We start from the raw sequence: 18,864 nt of genomic DNA on the forward strand, positions 1-18,864 counted from the left end.
GAATGTGATCTGGATCCTTCACCAAATTGGGGTCCTTGCACAGCCTATGGGTAAGGAAATGAGGTTGGAGGAGAGGATGTAAGCAGCGAGTCTCAGCTACTTTGCATCCTTCTCTCCCTGCTCTCCTCTGGACTGCATGTTTACTACCTCTCCCCCCCCCCACATACACCATTTTGACAGCTTCTGAATGCTCACTGTGGACCTCATCTGTGGCAATGCAGAGCTGTCTTGACCTGACCTTGATAAAACCAACCAAATTGGTTCTGGATCTGGGATTTGTCTAGACAGGATGCATAACCCTCGTGTAAGTTATTTTGACACCTAAGGCACAAAATCCTGCAATTGCCTCACATTTCCCTGGCAGTGAAAATGGTACAACAAGAAGCTTTCTGCTTCCCTTTCATGAGGCTCAAAACTAGCTATTTTGAGGCAGTTGCCTCATTCTACCTAAAAGTAGAACTGACGCTTGGACCATAAGGCTCTAACAGGCAAGTGTGTTGCTAAGCACTTAAAAGAGTTAGGGTACAGTGGTACCTCCAGTTGCAGATGGCATCCATTCTGGAGCTTCGGTCAGATCCCAAAGTTTTCGCAACCAGAGGTGCCTGTTCTGTGCATGCACACAGCGCGGTAGAGCGCTTCTGCGCATGCATGTGTGTGCGGCGAAACCTGGAAAAATACTTCTGGGTTTGCCACGTGCATATCCCGAAGGACCAGAGGTGCGCGTAAGTACTGTATTTGCTAATTTATATGTATACATAGGGCTGCCATACATCTGGGTTTTACATACTTCCAGGAATTGGATTTTCGCCAAATCGGGAAAATGTCTGGGAAAACCTGGATGTATGACGGGTTTGTGTGTGTGTGTGTGTGTGTGTGTGTAATCAATTAAAAAAAATGAAGGCCAAAAACCTTGATTTTGGGGGGAGATGTTTTCCCAAAATGCTCAACAATTTTGTCCACATTTTCACTTTGGGGAATATGGCAACCCTATGTATACAGTAGATGCAAATCTAGGCCTCTGGTGGTGGGTGGCTGTGATCTCACCAGCTCTGTGTTTTCATATATATATGTTAAGTTGTGGGTGAACATATCAGATGACACAGTTATTCTTCAGACAGCTCTTGTTTATTCACAGGCCAGAACAGAACTGAACTGAAGGGAAATCACTGAACGTCACTTTCAATCCCTTATTTGCATATGTGGACCTGAGTGAAAACTATCTACAGTATCCCCCTGCTGGCCCACAGTGAAAACTTCAGTACATAACAGTGTGTGTGTGTGTGTGTGTGTGTGTGTGTGTGTGTAGAACCCCGAGCTCTACCAACCAGAGCCAAGGTGCAAAAGACAATAAGTTGAAATGAAAGAGCAGGGTGGTTCTGAGCATCTTTGTTGTTGTTTAGTCGTTTAGTCGTGTCCGACTCTTCGTGACCCCATGGACCAGAGCACGCCAGGCACTCCTGTCTTCCACTGCCTCCCGCAGTTTGGTCAAACTCAGGCTGGTAGCTTCAAGAACACTGTCCAACCATCTCGTCGTCTGTTGTCCCCTTCTCCTTGTGCCCTCCATCTTTCCCAACATCAGGGTCTTTTCCAGGGAGTCTTCACTTCTCATGAGGTGGCCAAAGTATTGGAGCCTCAGCTTCAGGATCTGTCCTTCCAGTGAGCACTCAGGGCTGATTTCCTTAAGAATGGAGAGGTTTGATCTTCTTGCAGTCCTGAGCATCTTTAGAGTCTGGGAATTTGATGTCAGTATCAGAACTGAACTGAGCTCAAAAGCCTTTCACAGGAAAGTCTATTCCTGATTGGCTTTCCTTCATTTCAGCAGCCTAATTAGGTGAGGAAGGTTGCTTTGTATTGCTACAATTATACAGTTGGGAGTCAGAAACCCTTGGTGATCTACTGCAAGTCACAAAGAGATCTACCTAGAGGTCCAAATCTGCTGCTTCTTCCTACCCCTCAGTTAAACCATCCCCACTGTCTCTTCTCAACACAGTGATAGCTGAGCACTTGGACCTTTTACTACTGACTCCATTGAAGACAACATCAAGACTCTGGCCAGCCACCAGACCAATACAAGCTAATGCAGATGGAGCAAATATGGGAACAATCGAAGGATGGATGTGGGCAAAAGTATATGATGCCCTGCAGTTTCACGAAAAAACACAAGAGGGCAATAAATTATCATATACATTTAGCAAACTGGATTTTTTACACACACACAAACACCTGCTTCATGAAGAAATAAGAGCCGGTGATAAATGTTGAAATACCCCCGCTCCATTTCTGCTCTCTAAATCAGAAGAGGGTTCTGTATGGCCAGCGTTTCAGAAACTGGAGAGAAAAATTTGTTGTTGTTGTTGTTTAGTCGTTTAGTTGTGTCCGACTCTTTGTGACCCCATGGACCAGAGCACGCCAGGCACTCCTGTCTTCCACTGCCTCCCGCAGTTTGGTCAGACTCATGCTGGTATCTTCGAGAACACTGTCCAACCACCTCATCCTCTGTCGTCCCCTTCTCCTTGTGCCCTCCATCTTTCCCAACATCAGGGTCTTTTCCAGGGAGTCTTCTCTTCTCATGAGGTGGCCAAAGTATTGGAGCCTCAGCTTCAGGATCTGTCCTTCCAGTGAGCACTCAGGGCTGATTTCCTTAAGAATGGAGAGGTTTGATCTTCTTGCAGTCCATGGGACTCTCAAGAGTCTCCTCCAGCACCAGAATTCAAAAGCATCATTCTTCGGCGATAAGTAGGGGAAAAAGAGGATGCTGGAGGGGACCAAATGCTGCTGCTGCTTCTCGGAGCTCTGGTTCCTTTTGCCTCCTCCCCATTTGCTCATTACAGAAGCCAAAAAGTAGCAGTAACTGTTTGATTCACACCTGCCTACTGTCCACTAGGCTCCTCTCCCACCCAAACTTCTGCAGCACACCAGATGCTGCAATCTCCTCAAACCAGCAGTTGCACAAGGAGATGAGCATGATAATAGGCAAGGGCAAGAATGGGTACTGGACAAAGTGTGAGTCAATGGGACTCGGGCTACCATAGTCACTTAAGTGATTTACTGTTGAATGGACACTTTCAGGAGTGCTGAGGTAAGAGCCCTGAGTAGTAGGATAGCTCTTCCTCTTAGTTACCTAGGTCAACGTCACATGTAAGTGAAGGGAGGCATTTATTTTGACTCCTAGACCTATAGGCCATGCAGGTCTCCTGGGAAAAAGGCCCCAATCCCTACAATGAATGCTAAACTAATATATAACAAGAACTCCCATCATAGTCTTCTGGGCCCTACAGGGTGACCATTTATTTAATACATTTATATCCACGACTGGCTTCAAGGACCTCAAAGTGTACACAGTTCTCCTACCCTACCTGTCAAGTCCAGGAGTTCCCCTCTCCTTTCTGGTAGCTCACTGATAAGAATTAATGAGCACAGACCAACAAATCTCTGCAAGGATAGCAGTTGCTCACTCTGACTCCCCCCCCCCCCATTTCTGCAGCAAGAAGTGCGCCAACGGGATGTCCCTCCCCAGCGTCTCCTTTGTTCTCTGACACGCTCAGACCTCCTAGCGGGGGGGAGGGAGGGTGTTTCCCACACACACTGTCAATTGATGGTATTGCCCAGCTGCTCCCTCCCTTCTGGTTGCTTAGCTACTATCTCAAAGCTGGGTAGCTCCCCTCTCAACTGTGCAGCTTCTGCCTGTCTCCCTGCTTCTGGAGACGCTGGAGGCAAGGGGGGGGGCACGCAAATATTTTTCTTCCTCTTCTGTTAGGATCTGATCTTCCTGAGATTGCATCTCCCAATCTTCCGAGCCAGACCAGCCCCTGATACCAGAGCCATCTTTCTCATGGGGCTTAGTGATGCATTGTGCCAGGGTGCTGGCCTCTCAGGGGCGCCCCAGCAAGTGGGGGAGCTCCGTGGCTTTGCCGGTGGCCTCACCTTTCCCTGCACACCCGCCACCTGCACCCCGCCAACCATATGGCTGGTGGGCACACAGCTTCCCTCCCAAGCCTCTGTGGGGATTGCTCTCCCACAGCGACATGGGGGAGAATTGCGCCTTCTCCCCACTATCCATGATAGTTTGGGGGCGCTGGGCAGATATTTGCACCCCAGCACCTCATCTGCTAAAGATGGACCTGCCTGACACTCCCCATTACATCACCCCAACAATTCTGTGAGATAGCAAGAGGACTGTCTCTCAGTGAGAGAACATCTGCTTTGCACACAGAAGGTCCCAGGTTCATTCCTCAGCATCTTGCCTGAAACCCTGGAGAGCCACAGGCAGTCACTGTAGAAAATGCTGAGCTAGAGGAACCAATGGTATGACTCAGGAGAAGGCAGCTTCCCATCTTAGGCTGAGAGCCACTGAGTGGACCAAAGTCACTCAGCACACTTGATGGCTGAGTAGACATTTGGACCCTTGTCTCCCAATGCCTAGTCAGACACTCTAATCCAATGTTTCCCAAACATGGGTCTCCAGCTGTTTTTGGACTACAGCTCCCATCATCCCTGACCACTGGTCCTGCTAGCTAGGGGTGATGGGAGTTGTAGTCCCAAAACAGCTGAAGACCCAAATTTGGGAAACACTGTTCTAACCACTACACTGCATTGGCTCTTTAACATCTGTATGACTCTGAGAACAGCCTTAATGGGAAGAAGAAATATCTGTCTCACACACATGTAGACTGGCTCAATATTGTTCCTGCTCCTAAGGCATCCACCTCACTGGCCAGTGAATACCAGTACCAAGCAAAGAATTTTCTCAGGCAAAAGTTTTCATAAGGCAAAAGTCATTTGGGCTGCCTTTAAACCAGTTGCAAATCTGAATGTTGCTAAATGTAGCCTGTGTCCATTTGACTGAAAGCTTTCTTGCTGAGCCATGCTCCCATTGTGCTCAATGCTGTAGTAATATGTTCCACCTTTATAAACCCTGCAAAAGAGCCCTCTATTCCCTGCTCCCCTAGCTGAATAGACTGACATCCATCATGACCATTGGCAGGCAAGATAATTTTCTAGATACAAAAAAGGGAGGTGCGAGAAGGTCAGGGAAATAAGTTAATGAAAGATAAGTAATGGGAAGATTTGTTGTATTTTTCCTTGTTTTTTCTTTTAGTTTAATGGATTTTAATTCTCTGTTCTTTCTTTTTTTTTTTTATTTTTTATTTTTTGTACTTTATCTTTTTTTTGTTTAAAATGATGTTTTTTGTTTTCTCTTTTTGTACCTCGAAAAATTTTAATAAATATCTTATTAAAAAAACCAAGATAATTAACTAGAGTGGCATTTCTATGGTGCCAACTATCATCACCACTAGGGTTATTGGAAAGTGAGATCAATGGCCTCTCTGTTCTTGAAAAAGAAGTTGTCATGGCTTTTAGGAGAGATTTTGTGTAGAACCTCATCTTTTGGCAAGACAGAAGCATCCTTCACAATCTTTGTTAGGTGAGACTCATGGTCTTCCAGAACTTTGAATCCAGATCTTATATTCTCACTCATAAAAGGTAGGTCTTGTCATCCCATGCATCAAAGAATTCAAAAATTTCAGAGTGTTTTGATTATCATGCTTGCAAATGCTCAGCTCCTTTTAGGGGCAGGGAGATGCAGTAAAAAGCTCCTGCACCCTATCTTTGAAATGCCAAATGACAAATATGGATTACTAGAGGTCTGGCACCTAAGGTTAGGAAAGTGGAAATCTGCCCAAAGACCTGCTCCGACCATAACGCCTTGAAAATGGATATGACATTACTACCAACCGGTTCCTTTAGATGGAAGATGAATGACAACTTATTTAGAGATCAGGAGATCATCAAGAAGGCCCAAAAAGTTTTGAAGGACTATTTTGAGATAAATTTGAACACTACGGTGGAAAAAAGAACAATCTGGGACGCAAGCAAAGCCGTGATGAGAGGGTTCTTGATACAACAGAATGTTATAAAGAAAAGAAAACAAAATGAAAAGAAAGACAAGATTTTGGAGAAAATTAAAGAACTAGAGAAGAAGTTAAGAATAAACCCGAAGTCACAGCTGATTCTGAGAGAAATCAAACTTCACCAGGCACAATATTCCAAACTGATAAATCAGGAAATAGAATGGAAGATTAAATTAATGAAACAAAAAACGTTTGAATCGGCAAATAAATGTGGGAAACTGCTGGCCTGGCAGTTGAAGAAGAGACAAAAGTTGAATATAGTAACAAATTTGGAAATTGAAGGAAGAAATATCCAGAACCCCATGGAGATTAGAAAGTGCTTCCAGAAATATTTTAAGAAACTATATACTCAAGGGCCGCAAAATGAGGTTGAGATTGAACAATTCCTGGAAAAAAATGGACTTAAAAAACTCTCACAAGAAAATAGACTACTCCTGAACAGCCAAATAACACGACAAGAGATCGAACATGCCATTCAGAACATGAAATTGGGCAAATCTCCAGGGCCAGATGGCTTGACCTCCAAGTACTATAAGACATTAAGTGACTATTTGATTCAACCACTGTTGGAGGTCAGCAATGAAATTCTGGAGGGAAGGAAGGCGCCGGAATCGTGGAAGGAAGCTTTCATCACATTGATACCAAAATCAGAAACTGAAAAAACACAACTTAAGAACTATCGCCCCATCTCCCTTTTAAACGTGGATTACAAAATATTTGCTGATGTTTTGGCAGGCAGACTCAAAAGAGTTTTAAATGAAGTAATTCATAAAGATCAGGCTGGCTTTCTCCCAGGTAGACACATGTTTGCAAATACAAGGAACATTATTGACATTTTGGAACTCTTGCAAACAGATATAAATACCAAAGCAGTGCTAATTTTTATAGATGCGGAGAAGGCCTTTGATAACATCTCTTGGAAATTCATGAAGGGAAATTTAAAAGAAATGGGAGTGGGGCGGGGTTTTGAAAATGGGATTGATGCGATATATTCAGAACAAAAGGCAAAATTGATAGTTAACAATGTGGTAACAGAAGAGTTTAAAATTGAAAAAGGAACACGACAAGGCTGCCCGATTTCCCCTCTGTTATTTATCTCAGTTTTGGAGGTGCTCTTGAACTTGATTAGAGGGGACCGGTTGGTGCAAGGGATTCAGGTCGGAGCGAAACAATATAAACTTAAAGCCTTTGCAGATGACCTAGTTTTGACACTGCAGGAGCCAGAATCTAGTACGAAAAGAGTATTACAACTGATACATGATTTTGGTCAGGTGGCGGGATTTAAGCTAAATAAACAAAAAACGAAGGTGTTGGGGAAAAATATGACAAATACAGAGTCAGAACGGTTTCAGAGAGAAACAGAACTATCATTGGTGAAAAAGGTAAAGTACCTAGGGGTAAACATAACAGCAAAAAATCTGAGTCTATTCAAGGATAATTATGAAAAATGTTGGTCTGAAATTAAGAGAGACTTGGATAGTTGGGCAAAATTGAAGCTTTCTTTGTTAGGCCGAATTGCTGCTATTAAGATGAATGTACTGCCAAAAATGTTGTTTCTGTTTCAAACATTGCAAATTGTGGACAAAACGGAGTGCTTCCGGAGGTGGCAGAGAGATATTTCCAAATTTGTCTGGCAGGGCAAAAAGCCCAGAATTAAGTTTAAGATATTAACAGATGCGAAAGAAAGAGGGGGCTTTGCCCTGCCAGACTTAAGGTTGTACTATGAAGCCGCAGCTTTCTGCTGGCTAAAAGACTGGCTACTTCTTGAAGACACTGATGTGTTGGATCTGGAAGGTTATAACAATGCTTTTGGTTGGCATGCATACTTATGGTATGATAAGGTTAAGATCAATAAGGCCTTTAAGAACCATATTGTCAGAAAAGCAGTGTTCAATGTCTGGACAAAATATAAAGACTTATTGGAAAATAAAACTCCAAGGTGGCTTTCACCTCTGGAAGCTAAGGCCAGAAAAAGACCCAATATGGAAGCCTATTGGCCAAAATATTGGGAACTGTTAGAAAAAGATGGAAATAACTGGAAATTGCAGAGTATGGAGAAAATGAAGGATAAAGTGCGAGACTGGTTACATTACGCTCAGATTAAGGAAGTTTTTAAAAATGACAAAAAGTTAGGGTTCCAGGTGGAGAAATCGAAGTTGGAAACAGAATTGTTAGAACCTAAGACTAAGGTACTTTCAAGAATGTATAACTTGCTGTTGAAATGGAATACACAAGACGAAATGGTTAAATCGGCTATGATAAAATGGGCACAGGATACTGGGCATAACATTATGTTTGAAGACTGGGAAAGGTTGTGGACCACTGGGCTGAACTTTACTGCATGTAATGCTTTGAAGGAAAATGTAATGAAAATGATATACAGATGGTACATGACCCCAGTTAAACTTGCAAAAATATACCATTTGTCTGATAATAAATGCTGGAAATGTAAAGAAAATGAAGGAACATTCTTTCACCTCTGGTGGACCTGCCCTAAAGTGAAGGCATTCTGGGAAATGATATATAATGAGTTGAAAAAGGTATTTAAGTATACCTTCACTAAGAAACCAGAGGCCTTCCTTCTGGGTATCGTCGGCCAGAAGGTGTTAAAGAAGGACAGAACATTATGTATGCAACAACAGCAGCAAGGATACTTGTCGCTAAGAACTGGAAAACTCAAGATCTACCCACACTGGAAGAATGGCAGATGCAACTGATGGACTATATGCAACTGGCGGAGATGACTGGCAGAATTCGAGACCTGGGAGAAGAAAGGATCGAAGAAGATTGGAAGAAATTTAAGATTTATCTACAGAAACATTGTGATTTAGTGGAATGTTAAAAAGGATGCTTGGTTACAAATAATTGGCCATCACTAAACTGGATCGGAATTTGATGATATGTGAGATTAAGAGAAACAAAATTTGTTGGAGAACTGTTATATTATACTTAAATGAGTGGTTACAAAATTGTAAATAAGATGATAATTTGCTTGAAAAAATTTATTAACGATGTAAGTGGGAGCGGGAGACGTGAGGAAGTCTAAAGAAGTGATGAAATTTTGTTAAAACAAAGCAATGCTGTTTATCATTTTTGTATTCTTTTTATTAAAAACCCCAATAAATATTTTTTTTTTTAAAAAAAAGAAATGCCAAATGAACCATAAGCACCCCTGGCCACCCCTGTAAACACTCTTGTTGTCAGACGTGCCTCCTGGCACAAGCAAAACAACGCTGATTCCAGCCTGTTGGGTGAATTGACAGTGCTAGATAATGCTTCAGGGAGATCTACAAACTGCCATGAAATGAAACATTCCAATTCCAGAATGTCATTTCCACATTCTCCAGCTGAAGCATTTCACATCTAAATTTCTTTGCACGTTCCCGGGCATCTTGGGTGCTGTAAAGCAAAAGTTTGGTAAACCCTAGAGCAGGGTGAGGTCGAGAGAAACTGGTTTGATGGCCCCTATCTCCAACAGAAGTGTGATGGCTGAGGAGATAAAGAGGTGGTTAGAGGGGCATTTGACTTTCCTTGATTCTGAGAATCTGCTCCCGGAGGACATCCTCATCCCAGAGGCATCTCCTCTGGGGATTCTCCCCAGCACCCAGTTTGGTTTCTCCCTGTTCCCTATCCATACAGCATGGCAATCTGACATGGGATCACACATAACTGTTTTTTTCCATCTGCAACATGAATGCAAGGGATGTTGTTTGCTAGAGGTGTGGCTCTTTCTGATGGACTTGGAGAATTGCCCTTTGGGTTTGGAGCTCTTGAATCTTTTTTGTGGCTTCAACCCACCCAGTTATCTTGTTTGGGTATATGCTCTTCCTTTCTCTGGGTAGATACTCCTCTTTCCCTCCAGGCACGGCCTTCTTTTCTTGTGAGATGGAAGAGTGATTCACACAGTAGGGCACAGCTGTTGCAACAGCCTTCCAACATGGCATCACTATCCCATATTGGGAATGGCAAGGTGGTAGTGGGGTCTGGGCTGGGCTGGTGCCATTGGAGTAGCGTGGGGGTGCAGGGGGGGCCGGCCGCACCGGGCGCAACATCTGGGGGTTAGGGTTAGGAGGCGCAAATCCATGGGTTAGGGGGCGCAAATTACTTGCCTTGCCCCGGGTGCTGATAACCCATGCTACGCCACTGGCTGGTGCCAATTCAGTGCCCCTGCTTATGCCCCCTTATAACACGCAATTCACTCTTCCTATTTCCATGTCTCTACAATAAGTGGCAGTGATTAGGGATGAGCAAATCTGTCAGTTTTGTATTATTATTTTCCAATCTTAAATCCAGTGCTCCACATTTCCACATCATGCGGTTTTTTTAATATAAAAAACCTGAAAATTTATTTGCACTTATTGCGAATTTCTCCCATTATGCACCTACCGTATTTTTCGCCCTATAGGACGCACCAGCCCATAGGACGCACCTAGATTTGGGGGGGGGAATAAGTGGAAAAAAATTATTTTCCCCCCCCAGGCGTGGGGCTGGGGCGGGGGAAGCCCAAGCTTCCCCTTCCCCCAGCCCCCAGAATGGGATCCAGAGCGATTCCGAAGCTGCATGCATGTTTGGCACCGCTCTGGGAGCTTGCGGGGCTGGAGGAGGGGGAAGCCCTCCGCCAGCCTTCTAACCAAGTCGGGGGACAGTGGGAAAGGCGCGCTGCGCCTCCCGCTGTCCCCCGAGTTTGTGGGGCTGGCGGTGGGGCTCTCCTGAAGCCTGCATTCGCCCCATAGGACGCACACACATTTCCCCTTCATCTTTGGAGGGGGAAAAGTGCGTCCTATAGGGCGAAAAATATGGTACTTGTAGAATCATAGAATTGTAGAGTTGGAAGGGACTATGAGGGTCCAGCCCCCTGCAATTCAGGAATCATTTCCCCCAATGTGGGGCTCAAACCTGCACCCTTGAGAGTCTCATGCTCTACCCACTGAATTTTGCCTAATATATACATTTCTGCAAAGCAACTTTCCCTAATACACATTTGTAATGATTTTGCCGATGGGCACATTTTTATGGGCACTGCATGTTTTTTTCCCTACACATTACTTGGCTGAGGAACTCTGTTGCAAAATTCGGGAAAATGCCAATTTTGATGGATGGCTGTGTTTCAGGTTCATGTATTGTTTTGACAAGTGTGAATTTAAATGTTTGCCTTTAAATTGTGAAGTGGAGTGAATTTCTCCTTCATCCTTAGCAGTGATGCCCCCATGGGAGGCTATTGCCATGACTCTGCCCCACCAGGTGAGTCACTCCTACTGAAACGGCATGCCAGGAGTCCGTCCCCCCCACAAATAGAACCTGTGAATTAAAGTGTGGCTGAAAGGAGTGGGAACATGGGCCCACCTCCCATGCCATGTCCCCCTGATACACGATAGATGGGAGAAAATGGTGCAAAGTTCAGGGGAAAATACTGTGGGTAAAGTTTTGTGTTGGGTGGGGGGCTGTTAATTGATAAATTGCCCTGGACTTCTTCTTGGTGACATGGTCTGTGTCCCAGAGTGATGATCATGGAAAGGGGAGAGGTGAGCAAAGTATGGGAATCGAACGCTGACCACTGGCTCCTCTTGTTCTCAGAAGAGACTAGCGGTCAAAACCCACATCTATTAAAATGAAGTCCCTAAGATGATGCTGGAAAGGGGGAGGGAGATCCCCACGTTGTTCTTTCGACACCTTTTTGAAGTGGCCTCACACAGCTCAGCTATGATCTGCTGCTAATCAAAGAGGCTTAAGGAGATTTTATTTGCAAATGACCCCAAATTGCAGACAAGGGGAGGCGCTCTTCCATGAGTCAAGACAGCCTGACCCTCGCATGGAGTTTTAAAGATGTGTGAGGAAGAAAGAATTCCCTTCTTGTGTTTCTTTCCCTTCCTGGCCTTCCCCAAAGCACTAGCGTTCCTTTCTTCATCCTCCCACACACAAATATACCATTGCCTTGGGCAAAGCAGCACGTAGGTCATTGTAGTACCAGGTAGGGAAACCTTTCCCACCTTCTGTGGCAACACCCCAAAAATAATAACGCTGCCTGAGTCAGCCATGTAGATTCACTTGCTTGTGTTCCTTCTAGGGCAAGATTACCAGACGTCCCCGTTTCCTGGCGACAGTCCCCAGATTTACAAATCAGTCCCCATACAAAATCCATTGAAGTTGAAAAGTGTGCTCGGATTCATTGGAAAAAAACTGGTAACCTTATTCTAGGGTTGTCAGACTTCCAGGTCTGATGTGAAGTCTCCAGGTTTGCCTGACCCTCCCCAGGTAGGTAAGAGTGTTTATATGATGATGATGATGATGATGATGATGATGATGATGATGGTGATGGTGATGGTGATGATTATGATGATGCCTGTGCACGCTGCTTGTAAGCTTCAACCCACTAGGAGCTAGCTGCAAATTTTAGCATAGACACTTGGTGGGGGGTCTGTTCTCCTTCACTCCCCTTTCCCAATTGTCCTCAAGTCTCCAGGACTTGCCCCCGTGATATCACCAGCCCCCTCATGCCTCAGGTCAGTCCCTGAAATCTCAGGAACTGGGATGTTCCTGACCTGGCAACTAGCTCCTTCATGTGGAACTAGCATTCCCTTCTGTTACTATTTCAGTGTGTCTCTGTGAGGTTCCTCCTGCTCACTAAACATCCTTTGATTCTGACAGTTGTCCCATCTGATGTAAGGACACTCTCTCTGTTTATGGCTGCACAGATATGTAACCTTCCTGCTTGCTGTGGACTGCAAAGGCCTAAGCATTCACCGGTGGTATCAATAAAAGCCGTCTGCTGCACAGGGATGGGAAACCTGCAGACATGCAGATGCTGTTGGAAAGGGGTAGCCAATGTAGTGTTCTCCATGTATTGTTGAACTACAACCCCCATCAGTCCCAGCCAGCATGACCAATGGTCAGGATGATGGGATTTGGAGTCTCAACATCTGGAAGGTTTCGGAGATCTTCTTTTGCAGGTACTGCTGGTCTTGTAGCCTCCTCTCACCACATCCACTTTCAACAACACCCATTAAGTAGGTTTATGCCATTCATTGGACCCCCAGGGAACTCGGCAAACTTTGGAACTGGGTATGGAGAATGCAGCTGAATGGGACACAGCTGTGGGAAGCCTGAGGAAGTACTTTGGGCCTGTCCATAACAAGCAAGGCTAAAGTGAGAGACTAGGGTGGTGTCTGCTGTTTCCAGGAACTCTTGTTGTTGTGAGACTTTTGTGCATGAACTGAATGTTTGTAGGGATCCTGCATGAGAACCTGGGGGCTGAGGGGGAGGGTGGTAGGTCAGAAGGAGAATGAATTGATATTAGTACCTTTGCATTAATGTAACATTTTTATATGTAACTGTGTGTTTTTGTAATATCTTGTTTATGTTGTTTGTTGTTGCTTCTGTCTTTTGTACACCGCTTAGGGATTTTAAAAAATATATTAAGCAGTATAGAAATTAAATGATCAATCAAATCAATTCATTCATTCAGTGAGCATACGCTGTGATCACACTACATGAAAAAGCCAATTTCCCAACATTCCCTCCCTCTATAGTGTGACCAATAAACATTACTCAGAATGGACTTGTGCGGATGAAGTGGGTGGAATAATGCAGGAAGGAACGATCTCAGTTCTCAGGAGCAGGGAGCTCCTTGGTGGTGCAAGGGATGGGCCTCATATCAGAAGCAGCTCACCAGAAAGGGCCAATTTGCTATGCTAGCTTTCTGGCAGGTGGGCCACTGGTTTTTAGTGGGAGAAAGAGGAGAAGTGGCAAAGAGGCAGGGATATCAACACAGTGAAAATGCACCAGCATGAGAGCTGGATTGACTGTGCCAGTGTGTTTCCACCATGTCCTTGCCCTTTCTAGCAGAGACCCACTTCTTGGGAAGCTAGCTCCGCCCCATGCAGTGAGCTTCTTCTGCCTCAGATTTCCCTCTGCATTGAGAAAATGGCAGCTAGTCATTTCTAGGAAGCAGATCGCAGCTCCTGAGTTCTTGCGCTTGGTGCATCCCCTGCCTCTGTCTAAAGGCTTTGCAGCAATGTTTGGCTTGCGGATCTGGGGTGGGACCAGCTTTTGAAAAAGCAACTTGCCTGGCTGCCATCTGCAACAGTTGACTTAGACAGGCGTCCCACCACCACCACAGCAACATGTCCAACTTGATGGGCCATTTATTTGCTTAATCAATACATTAATTTATTGTGTCCCCACCTCTCACAGTTGCTAGATTGTAACAATGAAAAATATGGTGGCATTTCCTATCCATCCAGGCCCATTTACTTTCACCAGGGGGTATCCCTCCATTTTCTATCTGTCCCCTCTTACAGAAGGCCTGTTTTCCTCTCCTACATTACAGCCTGGGTACAAAGCCAGAGAGTTCACTGCATAAATCAGGCACCAGGGAGAGCAAAACTCTTCTGATAGAAGAAGCAGGCAGGCAGGGAGGCAGGTGTTTTGCACAGGACACTGCTACCCCACATGTGCCCAGTAACTTTCCTCTCACTCGCTCAGGGGCACCACCAGCTTGTAAACTGAATCTGTGTGCAATGACTGTGCAAACATCTGAGTGCTAAGAGGGGAGGACAGCAGCAAGAGGAGGAAGAGGAGGATAACATACAGAGCAAAGGGCTTGGCACTGGCCTGCTCAGATCCCCTCCCCTTTCTCCACTGGTCAGAAATGCCACAGGCAACGGAGTGACGCAGACTCCTCAGCATTCCCAGGCAGGTTTCAGATAAGCCGCCCCTATCGGGTGGAAGGATCATCTTTTAAATAAGAGTTAGAGGCTGTTGCAGCCTGGGGGCCACCATTAGAAAATAACTGGTTGATTTCCACATGGGGACCATTAATACCACACGTGCAATGATGGAAAGATACTCGGGTATGCTCTGGAGTTCATGCAAGCTGCAGCCTGAGGAGGAGGTGGGCATGGGGCAGGAGACAATCTGTCTGCCCTTTCCAGGCCGAGATCACGCTCTGAGGAAATGTGATCGCTGGTCAACAAATAAAAGCTTCTCAAAAACACCCGGACCCCAGTCTGTCAAGAAACTGTCTTCCTGCCTGTAGGCTCTTTGGACAACACTGACAAATGACTGTGAGACTCAGGAGACAACAGACGTGGCCCAGTCCAAGGAGTGGGTGCCAGTTGCTGACCTCAAATCCAGTTCCTTTGCCCTCTCCTGCCGTCTTCAGGAACCTAGAGAGATTTCCAGTGGAGAAAGCAGATTGCCGTGGAGTGCTTCCCCTGTCAGTGTGGAAAGAAGCTTCCCATGGAAACCGTGAAGACAAGAGATTTTCCTGATCTCAGAATCAGCCTTTAGGCCAAACAGACCTGAGTGGGCTGGAGCCCCTTCATTATATGTCCACATAATCCAAGAATCGGGTGGACTAAAGCAATAGAGACCATCTAAGGGTGGTGGTGATCTGCCTACACCTCTGGCTGTGCCTTTGCTGTAACAGAACAAAATCACCCTGGGACAGAATACACTTGTTTTAATAACTGAATCATCTGATGACATAGAATGCTGTTACGCTGTAAATCAAAGCAGGTCTCAGCTTGTTGATTGGCTGGATGGTAGACTGGCTGGGAGCTGCATGTAAGGTGCTCTGAGCTTCTAGGAATCAAAATAAGGATAACAGCACCACAAACCAATAAAGAGATAAACACACAAAGCATCATATGACATAGCATCACTATCTACAGATCCAGTCTGGGGTAGTGGACTGAGTGTGGGACCATGAAGACCTGGGTTCGGTTCTTTATCAGCTGTGAAACTCCCTGGGTGACCCTGAGTAAATAGTTGTCATCTCAGTCCTACCAAACCTTCCCCAACGTGGTGCCCTGCAGATGTTTTGACCAGCACTCCCACCAGCCCCAGAGAGCACATCCAATCTAGCTGATAGGCATATTAGAGGGTGCCAGGTTTCAGAAGATTGCTCTCATATATCCCATGTGGGAACAGTCTCACAAAGAGTTCATCTTGACACACACACATGCACCACTGAGTTCAGGCGAGGAAGGGTATCAATGCCATGAATGCACAAATAATAATGTAAAAGTTCATTAGATCACACAGGTGAACAAAGTGGAAGCACCTACATCATGGTTGTGCCAGCAGTTTTATATATATGCAAAGAATGCAGGGCACACTTTGAATTACACAGGGTGATTGTATGTTATCATCTGATGCAGAAATACACCATTGGTTAGGCAGGGGTTAGATATGACCTCATTGCCTTAACACACACACACACACACAATCTGGTCAATTTGGGATTTTAGAATTTATTCACGTTCTTTGTCCAGTGGTGCTGAAGCTTTTTCATTCTCGAACCCTTTACCCCAACCTCAGCACTCTTCTTATGACCCATCCACTTCTGGCAGCAGAAGGATGACCTCAAACTCCAATCAGGAATTTAGGCTTAATTTAGGCAGCTATTCTAGCCGAGGTGGTGAAGGGATCTAGCTAAGAGGCTGGAATGTCTTCACTTGCAAGGATCTATCTATATATGAGATTTAGAGGAGACATAGGGCCTCCATTCATGCAACCAATATTTCTAAACAGATGCAGTGTCATAATGCAAAGGTGATCTGAATACGAATGAAAATGGTAGGCTCCTGTCTACATTTCTGGAATCTCCTACACATGGATTTCTCAGTGCTGGGGTGTGTTTCTCTACATCTTTCTGTCTGTAGCCATCCTCTCTAGGTCTGAAAAGACTTGCTTAGCTAGACATATGAAAGCAGAAAGCATTCCTCTGTCGCTCGCCTCTCTGTCTCATCTTTCAAGCCCTGATCCACTCATGGGAAGAAGTCTTAATGTCATCCACATCCCAAGAAAGGGATGAAGAGAGAAGTGAAGTCATTGGTGCATGGGAGCGCAGCATTAAAGTGGCGGCAAAAGGTATTATCCCAGATCTAAGGACATGTTTGCTCTTGTTAGTGGCTGGGACTAGAAATGCCATCGCTGCCTGAGCAGGAACACAGTGGCCATTTATTCTAGATGTTTGCCCTTCCCTGCTCCTCTTGCAATGCTGGAAAGAGTGCTGAAAGAAACAAACAAACAAGAAAATGGCCAACAGAACTGAAACTGAACCCTGCAACTTCAAATCAGCAAATTAAAACTCAAAGCCAAGCAGAAGGGGCTCAGAGTCTGGAACCACCACCACCCCAAAAACATCCTAGTGAGCACAAGGGCATGTGAAGAAGTTCTACCATTGAAGCTAAGCGAGATGGAACTTTTTAAGCTGCTCTGAGCTCTTCGGAGGAAAAGCATCTAGTGGCTAGAAAGCAAATGAACAGATTGGCCCTAAATGTGTGCCAGGACTTGAATTTGAGGCTTGCACAACAAGAACACCAATAAATTAATAAATAAATAAATCAGCCATTCTGAAGATTTTCACAAACATTTGTGACCACCTTGATTAAGATCGTTTCTGAATTCCCAATTGCTTTGCTCCAGCAATTGAAACCACACGCATAAAAAAATGGTCCCCCTCCCCTTCACTCTAGTGCCCATTCTGGTCCTGCAACTCCAGGTTCAATTTACAGCTTGAAGGCAGTTGCCAGAGCAAGTACATTTACACCCCAGTTTGCTTTTTGAGTCACAAAAGTTTTAACAGCATCTATATGTATATATGTACAGCCTGCAGGAGCTCAACGAGGCTGGTGGGTGGACAGGGGCCCTTCTGATGGAATGGAGCTTGCTAAAGGGCTAGAGAGGTTGGATAACTTTTTCCTCTCTCCTTTCTTTCTTGTTGTGTCATCCGATGTATATTCCTTTCTCTCTTTTTTTAATAATAATAATAATAATAAATCAGACACAAGCCCGAGCAGCTTTGCCAAGCTCACTCTCGGCTAGACCCAAAGATCTGCAGGAAAAAGGAGAATATGTAGATGATGTCTAGGTAGATGTTGAGAGCCCCAAAGATGTATTCCTCTGGGCTCATAGCGTAGCGTCGGTTTCCCATCAGGAGCTGTGTGTCAAAGGCCAGGAACTGAGGAGAGAAAATCAAACACAGGCCAAGGTCAGTGCTACCATTTTATACATGTCTGCTCAGCGCTGAGTCCCCCTAAGTTCAGTGAGACTTGCTCCAGGGGAAGCGAGTATAGGATTGCAGTATAGGATTGCTAAGTGTGCCAGTAACCTCTCTGGAGAAATCTGTCAAATCAGTTTCGCTTGTTTTCTCTGTTACAATTCCAATTTGCCACATTTCCACGCCTGTTTACATTTAAATGAAAAAAAGTCCTTAGCATTTTACTGTGCCCACATTTCCCCCTTAATACACATTTATTTATTATTATTATTTGCCCATTAAACATATTTGGGCAAGCAATTTCCCCTAAGATAAAGCATTTGGGAGGAATGGAGGGCTAAAAATATAACAACGACTCCTACTAATACACCCATTTTATGCGCATATTCTCCTGATGTACACAATTCTAGGTTGGAGAATGGCAACATTTGAAGGCTGGTGGTGTTTTGGTTTGTATATTGATTTGGAAAGGGCAAATGAGTTGGCCCAGATGAAGATGGGGACTGAACTGAGTTTCATCCCATCCTTTCTGACCTTCAGAGCTTATGGTGATAACAGTATTGGCATGATACTTAAGCCACCTCCCTTGCTGCTGGTAGGTCAAGTCCACACCCATATCCAGCCTCAACCTCCTTCGCTCTGCTCCTCACCCAGAAAGCTAAGGCAGCTCCCATGGCTTGGATTAAGAGGGAGGATCCTTGCTGGGTGGGTGCCAGCCTGAATTGCCAGCCTGAGCCAGTGTAATCAAGATCTCGCTGCCCACATGCAACACCTCACTCTCCTGCCTTGTACAAAGGGGGAAAGAGATCCATAAACAGAACTGAAAATGTGCATGCTTCAATGCATTTCCACTATACCCATGTCCCTGTGGCTCTCTGAGCGAATGGAAACAGGAGAAAAGAACTAAAAGGCTCACAGTGGGCTACAGAATCCAGTAGATTTTCCCTG

General features: G+C 45.0%; 1 protein-coding gene across 1 annotated transcript in view; it reads right to left on the reverse strand.

Moving 5' to 3' along the window:
• Positions 1-17,471: 17,471 nt before the first annotated feature.
• Positions 17,472-18,864, reverse strand: part of FAIM2 (Fas apoptotic inhibitory molecule 2) — a 37,476-nt gene continuing 36,083 nt past the window's right edge. The window contains exon 12 of the mRNA XM_081898940.1: positions 17,472-17,877. Coding sequence (XP_081755066.1) covers positions 17,728-17,877 — 150 coding nt within the window. The 3' untranslated portion in view covers positions 17,472-17,727. The remainder of the gene's footprint in view (positions 17,878-18,864) is intronic.

This window comes from Podarcis melisellensis (genome assembly GCF_964234715.1).
Source record: "Podarcis melisellensis genome assembly, chromosome: 2".
NCBI classification, from domain to species: domain Eukaryota; kingdom Metazoa; phylum Chordata; class Lepidosauria; order Squamata; family Lacertidae; genus Podarcis; species Podarcis melisellensis.